Source organism: Sipha flava, unplaced genomic scaffold, assembly GCF_003268045.1.
Source record: "Sipha flava isolate LNK unplaced genomic scaffold, YSA_version1 126_pilon_pilon, whole genome shotgun sequence".
Taxonomy (NCBI): Eukaryota; Metazoa; Arthropoda; class Insecta; order Hemiptera; family Aphididae; genus Sipha; species Sipha flava.
Window position 1 is genome coordinate 1,476,293 of NW_020271752.1, and position 16,259 is coordinate 1,492,551.

Below are 16,259 nucleotides of genomic sequence, written 5' to 3' on the forward strand. Positions count from 1 at the left end.
TTGAATTGTTTCAGACTCATGGAGAATCAATGCCTTTCAAATGTCAATTCTGCCGGAGGCTGTTCAAACACAAGCGCAGCCGAGACCGGCACGTGAAATTGCACACGGGGGACAAGAAATACAAGTGTACTCAGTGCGACCATGCTTTTTCAAGGAGGTGAGTAGTGTCCGTGCGCGAGTACACGTGAGTGTGCGCATGCGTGTGCGTGCATGATACACACACGTATGTACACGATATATATATATATTAATTTATACGTATAGACGTATTGGACTTGTAAAATAATTCCGAACGTAATGACTATATCATTAGAGATTTGTCCGTATCGGCCGGGCGGCGAACGGAGCGCACGGTGTTTTCCATTGTATACGAATTCGTAGTCACGTACGTCGTATAAAGATATTTGGTACCTAGTTGACTTGGCAATGTACACGCGCCGCCGAATTCAATAGGTTATTTTCTTTATTTTCTTTTTTTTTTTCCCCTGTTTTTTACGTAATTACCGATGGCCACGCGTCCGAGACGATTATCCACGGGGAGAGACACACGCGCGTACGTGCATGTGTGCGTGTACGTGTACGGGTGTGCGTGTGTATACGTACACGGTCGTGAACTTCTCGAGCAGATGGACGAAAGGCACACGCGCGCACACGTCGTACCTATATTATAAGCACGCCCACCCAAAAAATGTCATGCAGACGTGCTCCCGAATACAATGCGCTAAAGAACATTATCGTCGGCGCTCGCGCGCGTGTTCGGTATGTGCTAACAAACTATTGTGCGCCACCGCGCCGCCGAGTGGACGTGTGGCCGCAAGTACGTTGAACTAAGAAGACGTGTGTCCTCACTCGCGCGCGCGCGCGCGCGCACAAACGGAAACGACGAAATAAAAAGTAAAAAGCGAACCAAGTGAAATACTCTACCGTAGGTTATCACATCTGACTATTTCGATGGCGTAGCGCACAAGTGTGATAAGTGACATTTTCGTAATTGTTCAGGAGAACGATTTTTTTTTAGTTATAACAATTCAAAAATGTAACGAACTGTAATGAACTTTTTGTTTTATTTTCCTTGGCACGTAATGAGTAATGAGGATTAAAAAAACCGGCAATCACCACATTTTGTGCTCGTAAAAAGTAATACTTAAACATATCACATTTTTCTTGGACAAAAATTACTTGAATAATATTATGATTTCATTTGTGCATAGTGTGCAGAATTTTATAATCAAATTGAATATGCATTTAACTGATTTTTCAAAAAAATTTCACTTAACACACTTGTGTGCTACGCCATCGATGTAATAATACAACGCGTATGACGAAACGTTATTCCAGATATATCCAATAATTATTGTCAGGCCAAAATGGTCGAAACGAAATGCTAGAAAAACATTAATTCGCTAAATTATAATCTATGTGTGTGTGTTTCAGTATTTCAGCGTACACAAATGCCTATTGCTTAAGCTTATAATAATTCGATCGATAGCAATATAACATATCATTATATAAACTTAATAATAATTATAATAATAATAAATGAAAACTTTTTAAACTTTTCCTATCACGCATTCAATTTAAAATGTATGTGTTCTGCAGTAAAATACCAGCTTAATACTTCTGAAAATCATTTTAAATTCTTCATAGAAATGATGTAATTTTTATGTTAATTTATGTCAGTATTTACAATTTTCCGCGATATTTGTTCATATAAATAATCTTTTTCGTGACTCCGTTTTATCTCACGCTTTTAAACGCCGCAGTATACAAGTACATTTTGTACAAAAGTAACAACTCTGTTTAACTATGTTTTACTTGTTCATACGATCATGTGTAAACGATAACAATAAAATGTATGTGTTGTTGTAGTGATCACTTGAAGATTCACATGAAAACGCATGACAATCAAAAACCGTTCCAGTGCACGGTATGCAACAGAGGTTACAGCACGGCGGCCGCGCTCACGTCGCATATGCAAAACCATCACAAACGGGCAGCCGAACGGGCAAACTCGCCGCAGATCTCCGGTCCATCGTACAAGTGTCTACAGTGCACTCAGATATTCCGCAAGCCCGACGAGTTGCAGGTCGGTATATGCACCCGAATGAAATTGTCCTCATCCTGTCCTTCATTTGTTCGCCCGGTTCCTCCTTCGGAAGTTTCGAAATCCTGTCTGCCCGCAACGGTTCTAAAACCGTATGATGCGTGTGTAATTATTGCTGTTGGCCAACCCCAACATAGACACGCGTAATCAATTTTTCAATTATGCGTAAATATTAATATAAAATTAAATAATCATGTAAAGTAAAATGGTCGCATACACTGTACATCAGATTTCATATTAGATTTTGTTGGTCGGGGGGGCCACCTTTGTGTATTGGATTCTGGCCGTGGATACAGACCGTTATGTATAAAGAATTTTAACTATAAAGATAAATAAATACGGTAGTGAGTAGCCCCTTGATGTACAACGTCATAGTATTTTGGAATACTTCACCAATAAAATTGATTATTATAATTTAGGAAATTAGATGTTTCTAAAGAATGCAGTCACTTTTTATGTGGTCTACATACTAATTAAAAAAAAGTAAAATAACTTTTTTTCAAACTGAGTTAAATTAACATTTTTTTCCTAATTAACTTTTAACTTATCGAGTTAAATTTATGAATTGTTAGCTATTAAATTTTAACTTATCGATCTTGTATTTTGTTAACTTAACTTAACTCGAGTTGATTATTTTCATTAACTTGCCCACCCTTGCATATATGAAACGGTTGTGCAGCTACGCCGCGGAGCTTACCACGTGTATCATAAAGTCCGCATCACGTTTTGTATAGCTTCCGCGACGACTTTGTCGGACTGACAAGACCGATGGTCAAGGTTACATTACATAAAAATTAGCGTGTGTTATCGAAGCACTACATTATGGCGAAAAACAAGTCCTAGTCCTAGTTCGGAAACAGACTACAGCTAACATCAGTGGCGCCCGAGGCGTGATTTTCAGCTGTAGCAAAATTTTATTATGTCCACTTGACCCCTGAAAAACTCCAAATTTAAAGATTTTTTTGTTTTATTATTTATTAATATTGTAGATGTTGTATAAAAAATAACACAGAAATAATTTGAATCATGAATACATATATACCAATATGTAGATATTGGTACAATCTTATCATCATTATTAATATCAACAATAATAATAATTAATGTGTCTCAAGTTTGTTACTTTAACTACTTTAACTACATGTTATAGTATCCACCCACTCCTTATTTTCTAAATGTAACGGCTGATACATCTAGCAATTAGGTTGGGTGCCACTGGCTAAAAAATATTACATGTATATATATATAAAGAAATATTCATTGAAGCGCTTGCCGTGTTTTTAAAACTAATCACTACTACAATACATTGCACGTTCACAAGTTTTTAATTGTTGGAAAACAAAACTGTTGCTAAAACAATTGCTGAAAAACAAAAATCACAACATATTAGCAATCAGAGCCGTTTAATAGCAGTTTTAATAAATGTTCATTAAATTTGAATGACCTTATGAAGTCGATGTTATTGGTACTTCCTCGAGGCGTTTCAATCTGAATGCTGTCGCGCCCTCTAGCCCGTTCCATTTTGTAATAATATCTTCCATTTTTTAAAAAATCGTGGTAAAACGAAAAACGTATGGACGGTTATGGAATAGTGATTTTGGCGAATACCTTTATATTTTATATATAGCAGTATAATGATGATTTTATATTTAAAATTAACACTATATACAAGCGTCATAAAAATAAAATAGGAGAATTATAGAATCTTTACGTGTATGCGATGCGTTTATATGTCATTTACCCTAGTAGAGTAAATGTTAGATAACTATAGATGGTTGATTTTACTTTAAATGTTAAGTACTACCAATTATTGTGATTTAAAAATCATTAAAATAATCATATTGTGTTTAAATCTTAGTTTTTAAACAATATAACTCGTTGGGAGAACATTTTTTATGTCATAAATGAAAAAAAGTTTGTAGTCGTTGAAGAAAAATCATTATACTAAAATAAAAATTAGGACTTTTTTAAAAATAAAAAATATGAATACAATGGATTTAGTCATAAACGCAGTTACATTTGAATTATTTAACGTTTTTATCGTTACATATCAGTTGTTTGATTCGTGTTATTTGTGAAATTATTCATTCGATTACAACGTGAACCTGACGTTAATCGATGTAATATAATTAAATGAAGATGTTTACCAGATACTAAATAACTACTGTACCTATCATGCATTTCATACATATTTCTGTTTTATTGTTACCTTTTTGTAATAGAAACCAACACCTCGAATGAAAGTAGTGTTAATTAGAATGTTACGTTTAGCGTTTCTGAGTATCTCATTTTTGTTTAACAAAAATACCACTAGATGGTAGTTCACGAATGATAATTGTTATTATGCAATATAAATTTACCGAAAATAATTATTACATCTGACAAACTTAAATAACTAACATATAAAATTGAATAACAGAACTTTTTACATATTTTAATTGTAATATAACTTTTCGTTTTACAAAGATTATTCATTTCGAAGCTAAAACATTCATCTTCGAGCATTCGTTATTGTTATATTTTTGTTCGTTGTTATTACTTCTATTTTTTTATAATATATACCTACTTCTTCAACCATAATATATAAATCAATAATATATTGAATATTATATTATATCCATTACACAAGAGATCCTATATATAATTTTATATTTCAAAAATCTTATTGATTTTCAATGATTGTTGATTTTATTGTTGTTGCTATTGCAATAATAATACATACATATTTTTAGTAAAACGTTCATAAAAAGTAATGAGTAAATGATACAACACGTCGTCTTCAGCAAACAATTGTAATACTATCGTTTACCTCGTGTAGAGGTATATTATGTGGTTCATATATTATAATCTTGCATAAAAATAAATAAAAATAACAAATTCATAAACACTTCACCGTACAGACATTAGCTACTAAAGCCCACTCAGCTGAGATGAACTGACCAATTATTGAAAAACATCCAGCAATCGAACAATGTCAACTAATGTTTTAGACTAAATAAAATAAGATATAATTTAACGTCTTAATTGTTTTTATTTACAACAATAAAAATAATGGTCATACAGTAAACAACCGCAATTTGCTGTAGTTTACATGTGATCGAGTGCCACCTTCGTTCATTAGAAATTCACTTATTTTTAAACTCGCTTAAGTATGTTTAAATGCAATGTGATTTTATACGTTTTTTTTTCATATCAGTTTTGAAATAAAACCGACGTATTATTCGTGCATGAACTGTAAAAATAACTTATTGAAAACAAATTTATGAATGCATTTTTTTTACCTAACAAATTCTAATCCGTTGAATTATTGGTCTATTCACCCTACAGGATGCATTTATTTTAACCAAAATACTGTACGTACATCGGTCCGTCCCTAAGTAATTTTCTCTGAAGTAGTCGTAACTACACGGTTTCTATACATTGTCTCGTGGTAGACATTTGGAGGTAACGTTTAATCGCGATCGCATCTGGTACACACAAATATGTTATGCTGCTAGTTTTCCAACGTCCGTTTATCCATAGTTATTGAGCAGAGTTGTGATTTTTCCTACAAATCTGTTCATCCGTACCGTTAATATTATGGTCCCTGTGTGTCATTATTGTATAACTGTTTTATCTCTGCAGAACCACACGGCGACGCATCATCTGGGCGAACAACTGTCGTCGAATTCCCGGAGCTCGAATAAACGTTCGACGCCGCCGAAAACGCCGAACCAGTACATATGCATGTACTGTACCAAAGAGGTGCCTAGCATGGAAGCACTGCAACAACATTTCCAGACCAAGCACTGTAAGTATAAAACCATAATATCGGTAACCCTGATGCGGTCTGACGGAGCTGACGATTTTGGACGAATTTAAGTAAACACACGAGATATAGTTGGTAAAAATCACCCATGTATATTTTAGTTTATACACGAGAACAAGTATACCGGTACATAAGTTACGACACCGAAGAATACGTATAATATGCGAATTCTTTCACAAACAAGTACAAATGCCTTCCCACGTTGTTACTACTTGGGAACTACTGACGACTTTTTATGTAGGTAGTTGGGGTTTTCTTAAAATTCGTTTGTTTTAATGTTTCATGAAAAAAAAGTCTAATGTCTAATCCTATTTTTTTATTGAATGTAGACTATTTTAATACTACACAAATAAATAAAATAATAATAATGTATTATCCATTCATACAGTTACTCGTACGAATCATAAATGAATTAATTTTATCTTATGGCCTCGTAGAAAATTTCGTATTTTTACTTCTGTTCGCGTCATAACTTTCATGTGTGACCGCTTACCTGGGTATGTTTCGTATGGGAACTTACCAAATCCCACGATTACAACTATTTGTCAATGATCCGCATGACAATATGGTTATTTCCATAGCATAGTACTTTTCCATCCGATGGTATATTTTTCGAACGATTTTTTTCTCCCCACGTTGGTAAATGCAAAATTCTTCCGCATAAATATTATATCTAAACTTTGGTTTCAACTCGGTCGCATTTCAACCGTTTCCGAAAATGTAGTTGTTCGGCCCGAGAACCAGAGCAACTCTTTTTCGACCGTTTAACTATTACCGCGCCTTTTTTTCCTAATCGGACCGACTTAACGAGCCGCAAACAGTCAACTCGCCTTGCAACATCTCACGCTCGCGTAAATACTCGGTGGAATGCACTAACATTTGAACGGTGGGGGGGTAGCAGGCCCAATCTCGAAGGGTGCACATTTCTCATTCTCATCCTGCAAATTAAAATAACTTGGATAATCCGCATTTTTTAAATAGTATTACTACTCAGTAGAAGTTTAACAGTAACCTAACCTAACCTGTATCAGCCCCAAATAGAAGGGTAGTAGATGATCAATCCTAACCCAATTTCGTCCGCCCTGTGCCGCGGGGTTTATCCACAACTCGCCTGACCCGTTTCATCTGTTTGTAGCCGCAATCGTGAACGGCAAACCACCGGACGACGTGTTCTCAAATATCCCGTCGGCGGCCGCGTTTCCGTGGCTCAACTTTGCCGACACGCCCGCCCTGACCCTGCCGCCGTATTCGTGCCGGCTGTGCATGAGCCAGTTTCCGTCCGTGACTTCGCTCCAGAAACACTTTACCACTGCTCACTACCTGAACTCCGTCCTCAACAACAACATCCAGAGCAGCAACAACAACAACAACAACAACACCAAAACTAGCAACAATAACACGAACAGCGGCGGTAAAAGTGTCGGCAGCCCGATGCCGCTGTTCAATTGGCCGGCAATCGCTTCGAACGGATACCATCATCATCACTCGGCGTCCGGCGGCGGTTTCTTACCCGACGAGAACGTGCAGACCGGGCCCACCGACTTGTCCGTGTCCTCGTCCAAGCACAGCGGTGGCGGTGGTAAGCATCATTCTTCGTCAGGCAAGCACAAGTCGACGACGGACGATGATCGGACCCACGCGAGCAGCAAAAAGTCCCGTTCGTCGCCCGGCCGTGAACCTGTACCACAACACCTGTCCGACGCACGCCCGACAAAACCAGAACGGACCGGGAGTAGCCACGGGTATAACGCGTACGAAGGCAAACACCAGCACTACCAGCAGGACCAGCAGCAGTTGCAGTCGGCTGCGCGATCGGCCGCGCTCGTGGCCAGCTCCAACAACAAGATCCAACTGCCGTGTCCTCACTGCCACCTGACGTTCGTGCACTTCGAAGACTACCAGCAGCACGTCATCGGTCACTTCCTGATGGCCGCCGCCGAGTACGCGTGTCAGGAGTGTTCCACGTCGTTCGCCACCTCCGAGCACGTGCAGAAGCACCTGATGGAGACGCACGCGCAAAACTTCTACCGGTGCATGTTGTGCAAAGAGGTGTTCCCCACCAAGTCCGCTCTCAAGGTGCATTTCAGCATGAACCACGGTAGCGAGCACCGGATGTTCCGGTGCAACAACTGTACCGGGCTGTCCAGGCCGCTGTTTCAGACGGAGATCGAGTTCATCGACCATCTGAGGAACACCCATTACTCGGCAAGATCGCCGCCACCGCCGGCGCCACCACCAGTCCAGACCAACCTAGTACGTATATTGCAACTACGGGGGATATGACTCACCCGAACGAAACTTAACGAGTCTTAGTATTTTTGTTTTATTGTTGATTCGTGTTCGCATAGAGTAGAAATGCCGGGAATCTGAATACATATTATATAAATGCGAATGAAAATATAAACCGTATTAAATACCTTTATCAATTATGTAGTAGTGCTAAGACGGAATTTCACTACAGTCCCGTTCGAACCTATTGTAGTGTGATAATATTAATGGGATGATAGTAAATAGGATACTCCTATTAAGTAACGAAGGAATCCCCGAGGAAATGGATTAAATGGGAGTGTGGTTCCGTGCCGGCTGTATTTTCTCGATACTTAAGCTCCTACTCCCCCAATGTTTAGACTCTAGTAGCGCATACGCAAGCTCTCCGGTGTATCACCGTTTAAACATTCCGAACGATTTTTCAGATGCTCAGGTGCTTAGTATGTCACGCCACGTTTAACACGCAATCCGACATGGAACAACATTTAGCTAGTCATTCCAAACAGTTCCAATGCCAGTTTTGTTCCGAGGCGTTCCACATCGAGTTCTTGTTGGACAGGCACATACAGACGCATCACAGTTCCGTGGTAGGTTTCCACGTCACGGCACGTGCTGACGACACCTTGTGAAACAGTATTATAACGTACAAAGATCTTTGGGGTTTTGCAGATTTTGAATCATCTCAACCGGAATCGTAGGGAATCTCCGAACTCCGTGTGCACATCACCCACGTTCATGTCCCGATCGGTCGACGGTGGTAAGCATGTGATGGAAAACGGGACGACCGCTTGCGACCTGTGCGAGAAAAACGATTTCCGAAATGAGTTAGACTTGATTGCGCACAAAAGAACGATGCATCAGGCATCGAAGCTCACCAATCTTTCGACAAAAGTATGTAGATTGACGGGGGATATGAATAAATGAATAATAAATAATTGGCTGTTTTCAGGTGAGTTTGCATTGCGCGTATTGCAACGAGAACTGCAAATCGAGAACGGAGCTGGAAAATCATATGAAAACCCATTCGCAGCACGGTTCGAACGTCGGAAAACACAAGTGTAACATTTGTGACGAGATCTACCAATCCGCGATCAGCCTGGCCGAACACAAACTCACGCATTGCAAGGTAAGCTCTTTCCCGCCCATCCGTCTACTAGGTCCTCTGCCCTAGGCTCCTAGTTCCGCGTACAGTCCAGACTGACGTTACCGTCCCTTTTTGCGCAGGTGGCCACAAGCACCGTATGCAGTCACTGCAAAATGATCATTGACAACGAGGAACAGTTCTACCAGCATCTCCAGAAGCACTGCAACCCGGTGAACGTGAACGGTGGCCATGTGACGTTCCCCACGTCATGCATCATTTGCAGACAGACTCTGGTCTCGGACATCGAAGTCAAGGTGCACGTGCACTACCATCTGTCCCGGGTCAAAGAACCGCCGGCCGTGTGCGGGAACTGCAACCGGTACAAGTCGTCCGCGTCATCGCCGTGCACCGGTTGCAGCCGGTCTAGGAACAACGCCACGGAACGATGTCCTGACTGTGGCACGATGTTCGAGACTTTCGGCTCGTTACAGCATCATCTGACGACCGTCCACAGAAAACCGTTTCACTGTTTCAAATGCAAGGTAATATACATCACTGCGCCGTTGATACATTAGGGAACGCATCGTATTGTTCTTGGACATGTCGTTCAGAATGAAGAATGAGTGACTAAAGAGGGAAAATGTTGAAAGAGTGGCGGAGAGGAATGGAGATCGATTACATGTGTAATTTTTTCAGGATAAAACGTCGTTAGGTGTAATTTTCCAAATTCGTTGAGCGTTTTTTTCTTCGTAATATCGTGATATATTTTTATTTTATAATTTATCACCTAATTTTCTTCTCCGAAGTCAATATGTGCTCGGGTTTCGAAGTTATTAATGTTTTTGCTAAAGAACGTGTTTCACGTCTCCAACCAATCTCAATTATGCACTCGAATTAAAAACAAAATATAAGAATCCAAAAAAATCGGCCGTTTCAGCCGCGTTCGCTCACAAACTTTGTACGACTTTTTTTTTTTAATTTTTTTTCTCATGTCATTCCATTTCTCAGATCGGGTTCGAGTCGCAACAAGAAGCCACGATCCACCTGGGCACGCACCTGGCCACGTTAAACGGCTCCGTGGACGGCATCGAATGTGGCCTGTGCCCGTGCGTGTTGCCTACGGCCAACGGTCTCCAGACGCACCTGATCGAGCACACGTTCGCCGGCTGCAAGGCGTACACTTGCTACCTGTGCTCGGCGATATTCACGGCGCCCACCGGCCTCCAGGCGCACATGACGGTCGACCATTCCAACGAGACGCCGCCGTACGACTGTCCCAGGCCGAATTGTCCGGCCAAGTTTTTCTTCACCGCTGAGCTCGACCGACACACGCTGGAACACCAGGGACAAGACGTGCTCGCAAACGTAAGCGTGCCGATCACAATCGTTTGACCGTTGTTCAAACGATAACTCGTTTCGCCGTTCGGTGGCACAGTTATTGTCAGTCCAGCGACAGGAACCGAACCGAAAGCAACTGAATCCATGAAATCTTAACCTTCGATCTGAATTTTGAATAATCAGAACCCAAAACCGGCATTATGAAACCACTTTTTTTTTATTTTAGTTACGATTTCATAATTGAAACCATTCATTATTTACAATCGAGATTTTATATTTTTGAAAACCGAAACCGTTGAAACGGTTAAGGTTCCAGTCCTTGTTTATTTTCAATGTTTTATTTTGTCTTTTCTTCCGAATTCGGAACGAAAATTATTCATCAAACTGTTTAAGCATTTTGCAACAAAATCCGTTTTTATTTAAGCGTTTCATTTGATTTGGGTCTTTTTTTTTATCGTAACACGTTTTTCATGCTGCATAAAAGGTACCTTACTCACTTTTATTTGTATTTTTTGTACTTCGATAGAACGCGACCAATTATTAAACGTACTTTACATTATTCGTATGTGGCTAGCATTCATTTCTGAATCCTTGTGGTTCAGTATTATAATAAAGACGAACGCAGCTAATTTGTAACGGGAACCGAGAAACCCTTCCTCATGTGTGTCGTAAATAATATTAACGAAAACGGTTTCCCGTATTTCGTTCAAGAATTCCGTTTTTATTACTATTGTTATCCTATTTCCTGCATGAGAATACACAAGACATGTATAATCATCTTTTACTCGACGAAATCGCGGTGCAACCCTATGACTGACATTATGCCTGCGCGTGCGATACCGCTCAACTGAACAGTCGACGTTTTTCTTTCAGATGAACTTCTACAAGTACCAGAACAAGCTAATGTCCGTCTGCGAGAGTATGTCGTTCAAATGCGCGGAATGCTACCAGAGCTTCCTGACGCAGTCCGACCTGCAGTGCCATGTGTACGACCGGCACCAGCAAAAGGACGCGACGACCGAAGTCAAAGACGTGAAACTGGAAGAGACGACCGGTGGTGATGAGGTGAATGGTGGTAGTGTTGGTGGTGTGGATAAGGCCGGTGGTAAGGTCGTCGAGAAACCGATCAAGAAAGAGAGCGTGCAGGACGAGGTAAACGTGAAGACGGAACATCTCGAAAAGGATGACGGTGACGAGCATGAAATTAACAACGACAGTGTCACTAGCGTCAAAAATGCGGGCGAGGACGACGACGAGGACGAGGACGAAGAACTGATCGATGTGGGAGAGAACAACCGTGTCGACGAGAAGCCGCAGGCGGACGACGCGGACGCTCATTGACCAGTGTCGTCACATGCACCATTCACATTAACGTGATCATCAAAATACGCAATTATTATTTTAATATCGTTATTCTCGTCATCTGATGGACACACGTGATACATTATTATTCGTTTTGACGAATAAACTCGTACATCGTCAAACGGTTATAACAGTACATTATGATATGGCATATATATAATACTTTTTAATGTTGATAATGTTTAAATCGACGGTGTACAATTCATATAAAGGTATGTATATTGTAATATACCATACACGATACATTTGTAAATTTAAATAATATGCATGATATTATGATAGAGTAGGTGGCGAAATATAATTATTGTTATTATTATTATTATGATCATTAATTTTATAACTATGATATGGCAAAAACTATTTTTAAAGTTTAAAAAAATTATTATCCACTTCATTTAATAAAATATTATGTAATAATATTTACACATTGATGTTGTTATAATACATAATTATTAAATAGTTATACATTTTTAGCTTAAATTTAGCTTATATCAATATTATTATTTAATACCTTTCATAGTATTTATGTTTACGTTGAATGATTTATAGTTATTGCGTTATTTTATGTTATTTTTTACTGTACATAATACGATTAAAGTTATTTTATAAAACACGTGTACATAAAAACGATTATATATTATTATTATTGTCTTTTAAGGGTTATGGCTATGTCTTATGGTTAACAATATTTTGTTTTTTATCTTACTTTAATTTTAATTGTGATACTATTTTATCAAAACGGTTTTTATTATACACGATGTGTTGATTTTTTTTTTTCAAATAATTTTACCTCCTGGCGTATTCCTTTTAAAACAACAATTTCCCGTTATGGATAAAATTAGTATTTTGTTCACGGAACAAATACATCGGCTTAAAACTATATTCAAAATTTAAGTCGGTGACTTTTAATAAATATTTATATCGGATACAGATGAAAAATGTTATCTATCGATATCTTAAAATCGTAAAAAATGCATTTACGAATATAATCATTGTTGCGTAGTGGATTTCAGCTCAAGACACTTGTCCGGTCGCTGATTCTCAGGTGGTAGTCGATCATCGGATAACGTAACCGTGATATTGCGGTACGAGGTAGTCGTATTAAAATGCAACTATTGAGTCTTCTCTGAAATACAGCAGTTGAGACGCAATACCCTTGGATGGCAATATCGTGTAAATAAAAACGTTTTCGTTTTTAATGGTCGGTATAGTTATATGTGCATTGCAGTAAGTGGACTTTATATGACTCTCAAACGTGTCCGGTACATAAATCGATCTCCAGTCATCGAAAGACGCTCGAGCAATGCGATATCGATATTATGGTGTTATAATATTCACGTCCGTGCACGTTACGCGTGAAAATCAAAGATTTCCAAGATAACCAAACGGCAACGAGTGCGTACCACTGTATTAATTTATTTTCGACGTAAACACAGTGTTCAATGCCCGTGCGAACGGATATACGGTGTGCGATTTCGTTTGTGATTACTTAAGAAAAACGATCGGGAGAATCATGGAGAGCTCGAAATTCGATGATAAAACCAACGTGGACTGCATAGCAATTGCCATCTTTTCTGATCGACTACTTGACCGCGGGGTGCTCCGTTGACGCAGCACCCGGTTTCCAGACCATTGTAAGTAGTGGCGGATCCACGGGGGGGGGGGGGGGGGGGGGAAGAGATTAAAACCCTCCCATAATAAGGAAGAGTAGATATATATTAAAAATCAATAATTTTATGAATTAAGAAAAAGATTTTTTTTTTTAAAAGTATGAGAGAAAGTATATAATTTATATTTTTATTTATACAAAAAATTAGTAGTCTTAAGGTACGATTTCCAAGCTGCGACTAGCCGCAGCATGATTGACTACTCTATAAGTAAATGCCTAATCGTGGTTTCCAACGTCCGATCAACTAGCGTGCGTCAACAATAGTCTTTGCATTTGACGATCGTAGTGCTCTGGAAGCAGCGTGTTGCGTGAATCGCATCGCAATTTTATACTGAACGAATTTATTATATATTTTTTTAAATAAATTAATTAAATCGAAAACCATCAAAAACCCTCTTCACTGATGATGAGCAGTTAGTTGAAGAAGTTCTACATATATGAAGTATACATTATTTCTTTTTCCTACTTTTAAAATAAATTCCTGATTATTTTATTTTGATTTATAATTATTTGTTCCATTTTTTATTTATTTTTAATGATAAATTAAAAAAACAAAATACGCTTATGCACCACGAAATATCGATCTGAACTAAACTAAACTGAAAATAAATACCAGTCGCAGCATTCAATCGTATGTAGGAAACCACTATACACCCAATGATCAGACGTTGCGGCTAGTTGCGGCTTGGAAACCGTACCTTTAGATTTAAATTAATGCATTATATTATTTACTATTATCTTAATTCATTATCAATCATTGACTGCAATGTTATGAAAAATATCCCAAAGGAAAACATTTTTCAAACCCTCCCTCCCTAAAAGAAAATCCTGGATCCACCGTTGTTCGTAAGAGAGGCGCCGGGAACCGTTGACACGACGTCCAACTCGCACCGGATTCGACCCTTTTCTGTTCACGTCATATGAGGTGACACGTCACGAGCCTCGCCGTTTACGTAGAGTATTTTGCAACTTGTAACTTCGCGTTGTAAAACGTTTGTTTTATTTATATACCTGTCGAACGTCGTGCCGATGTGGCCAAGGTATTGTTATTTTTATTGTTATTATTTTCGTTCTGTTTTATTTTTTATTTTATTTATTTATTTATTTATTTTTTTTGCGGCAGTAAATCTTTATTATTATAATAATTACAATCATCATCGTGTTGTGTTGTACAGCCTAGATCGAACGCGCAACAAAGCATGATCACCTATAAATTGCATATACAAAGCGCCTTCTTACAAATGTATACACGAATGGTGCCGGTCAAAAAATTGTTGTTTTTTGTGTATTTGATTATTTACCACGTTCAACCGAAAATCGATAGCCGATAAAATGTGTGTATGTGTATAAATATATATAGATATATTAATATATGTTTATAACCGAATGAGAAATGAGAACACTTGTACTAAACTGGTAAAATAAATATAATTATAATCTGGCTATGTACCACTATTCCAAAAACTGAGTTGCAGAGAACTTTACTTTATTGTACTTCATGTTATATATTTAGGTACCTATATTTTATTTCCGTATAGGAACCAATATATTGCTATAATTTTTTTGTACAGAAATGTACATGTTATGTAACAGGCTACCTGTTACGTTTCGTGTGCGATTTTGCCAAACATAATTTTAATTGTTTATTTGTAAACTAATAAACCACAACTAATTAGTATATCAAATACAATAAAACACAAAAAAGTTTTGATAATGTTTTGGATTATTGAAAACAATATATAATCTAATAATTAGGTCCAAGGGCGATTTTAATTGTGTCATCAGTTCTCAATGTTGCTTTTTTTCTGATCATCATCGGATAAGAATCTTCCATGTACTTATAATTCAAAATTTTAACTTCAGACGGATTTTGATTTTTTTATAACTAATTATTATTCATTCATAACCACAAATTCAGAATCTGTTACCAAAGCATTCCGAATGCGAAATCGAAATCAGATTATGTGATAAACCTGAGAGTTAAGTTATCTGAAAAATAGACGAATATTTTATTTAACTTAGTTAAAAATACCATTAACTTACCCATGCTTAATGTATCATTATATGAACTGAATGATACATTAATAATCATTCATTATTAATGATTTGGTTCGTAGCAGTAAAATTAATTCTAGCCTTGTAAGGTTCCGAACACATATTAAGTAATAATAATAATAATAATCTGACCTAACGCAATGGCCATACCTGTACCTTTATGACGTTTAACATAAATTTACAAAAGAATAGGGTCGCCAACTTACTAGGCGAGACCATAAGGTCGGACCACAGTAGGATTTTTTAGTTAGAAAAATATCACGCCGTCAACGAAACAAACTTAGTATTTTTCGAAAATAATAAAATATCAAAAAAAATAACTGCATATAAATTAATAATTGAGTCGTAATGCTGCTTCATTACCTTAGTGACGTGATTTTTTACATACCATGTGGAATGATTATTTGAGACCATTGCCCGTACCTTATACACTAAAGATTTTTGACAGGGAAATATAAAAAAATACATGAGTCCGTTGAAGATGGAACACACAAAAAAAGACGATCGAGTTAAATTGAGTTGAATGGAAATTTATTAAATAAAAATTTTACGTTAATATGAGGCAAGAAAT

The 16,259-nt window shown here is 37.8% G+C and overlaps 1 protein-coding gene across 3 annotated transcripts in view; it reads left to right on the forward strand.

Annotated features, from left to right (window-relative positions):
• The window catches only part of LOC112694248 (zinc finger protein 423), a 165,529-nt gene extending 153,217 nt beyond the window's left edge, over nucleotides 1-12,312 (forward strand). For all 3 annotated transcript variants that reach the window (XM_025569661.1, XM_025569662.1, XM_025569663.1), the window contains 10 exons: nucleotides 15-157; nucleotides 1,870-2,086; nucleotides 5,729-5,894; nucleotides 7,048-8,165; nucleotides 8,606-8,767; nucleotides 8,850-9,071; nucleotides 9,130-9,306; nucleotides 9,405-9,806; nucleotides 10,273-10,629; nucleotides 11,476-12,312. In XM_025569661.1, coding sequence (XP_025425446.1) covers nucleotides 15-157; nucleotides 1,870-2,086; nucleotides 5,729-5,894; nucleotides 7,048-8,165; nucleotides 8,606-8,767; nucleotides 8,850-9,071; nucleotides 9,130-9,306; nucleotides 9,405-9,806; nucleotides 10,273-10,629; nucleotides 11,476-11,943 — 3,432 coding nt within the window. In that variant the 3' untranslated portion in view covers nucleotides 11,944-12,312. The remainder of the gene's footprint in view (nucleotides 1-14; nucleotides 158-1,869; nucleotides 2,087-5,728; nucleotides 5,895-7,047; nucleotides 8,166-8,605; nucleotides 8,768-8,849; nucleotides 9,072-9,129; nucleotides 9,307-9,404; nucleotides 9,807-10,272; nucleotides 10,630-11,475) is intronic.
• Nucleotides 12,313-16,259: the final 3,947 nt, after the last annotated feature.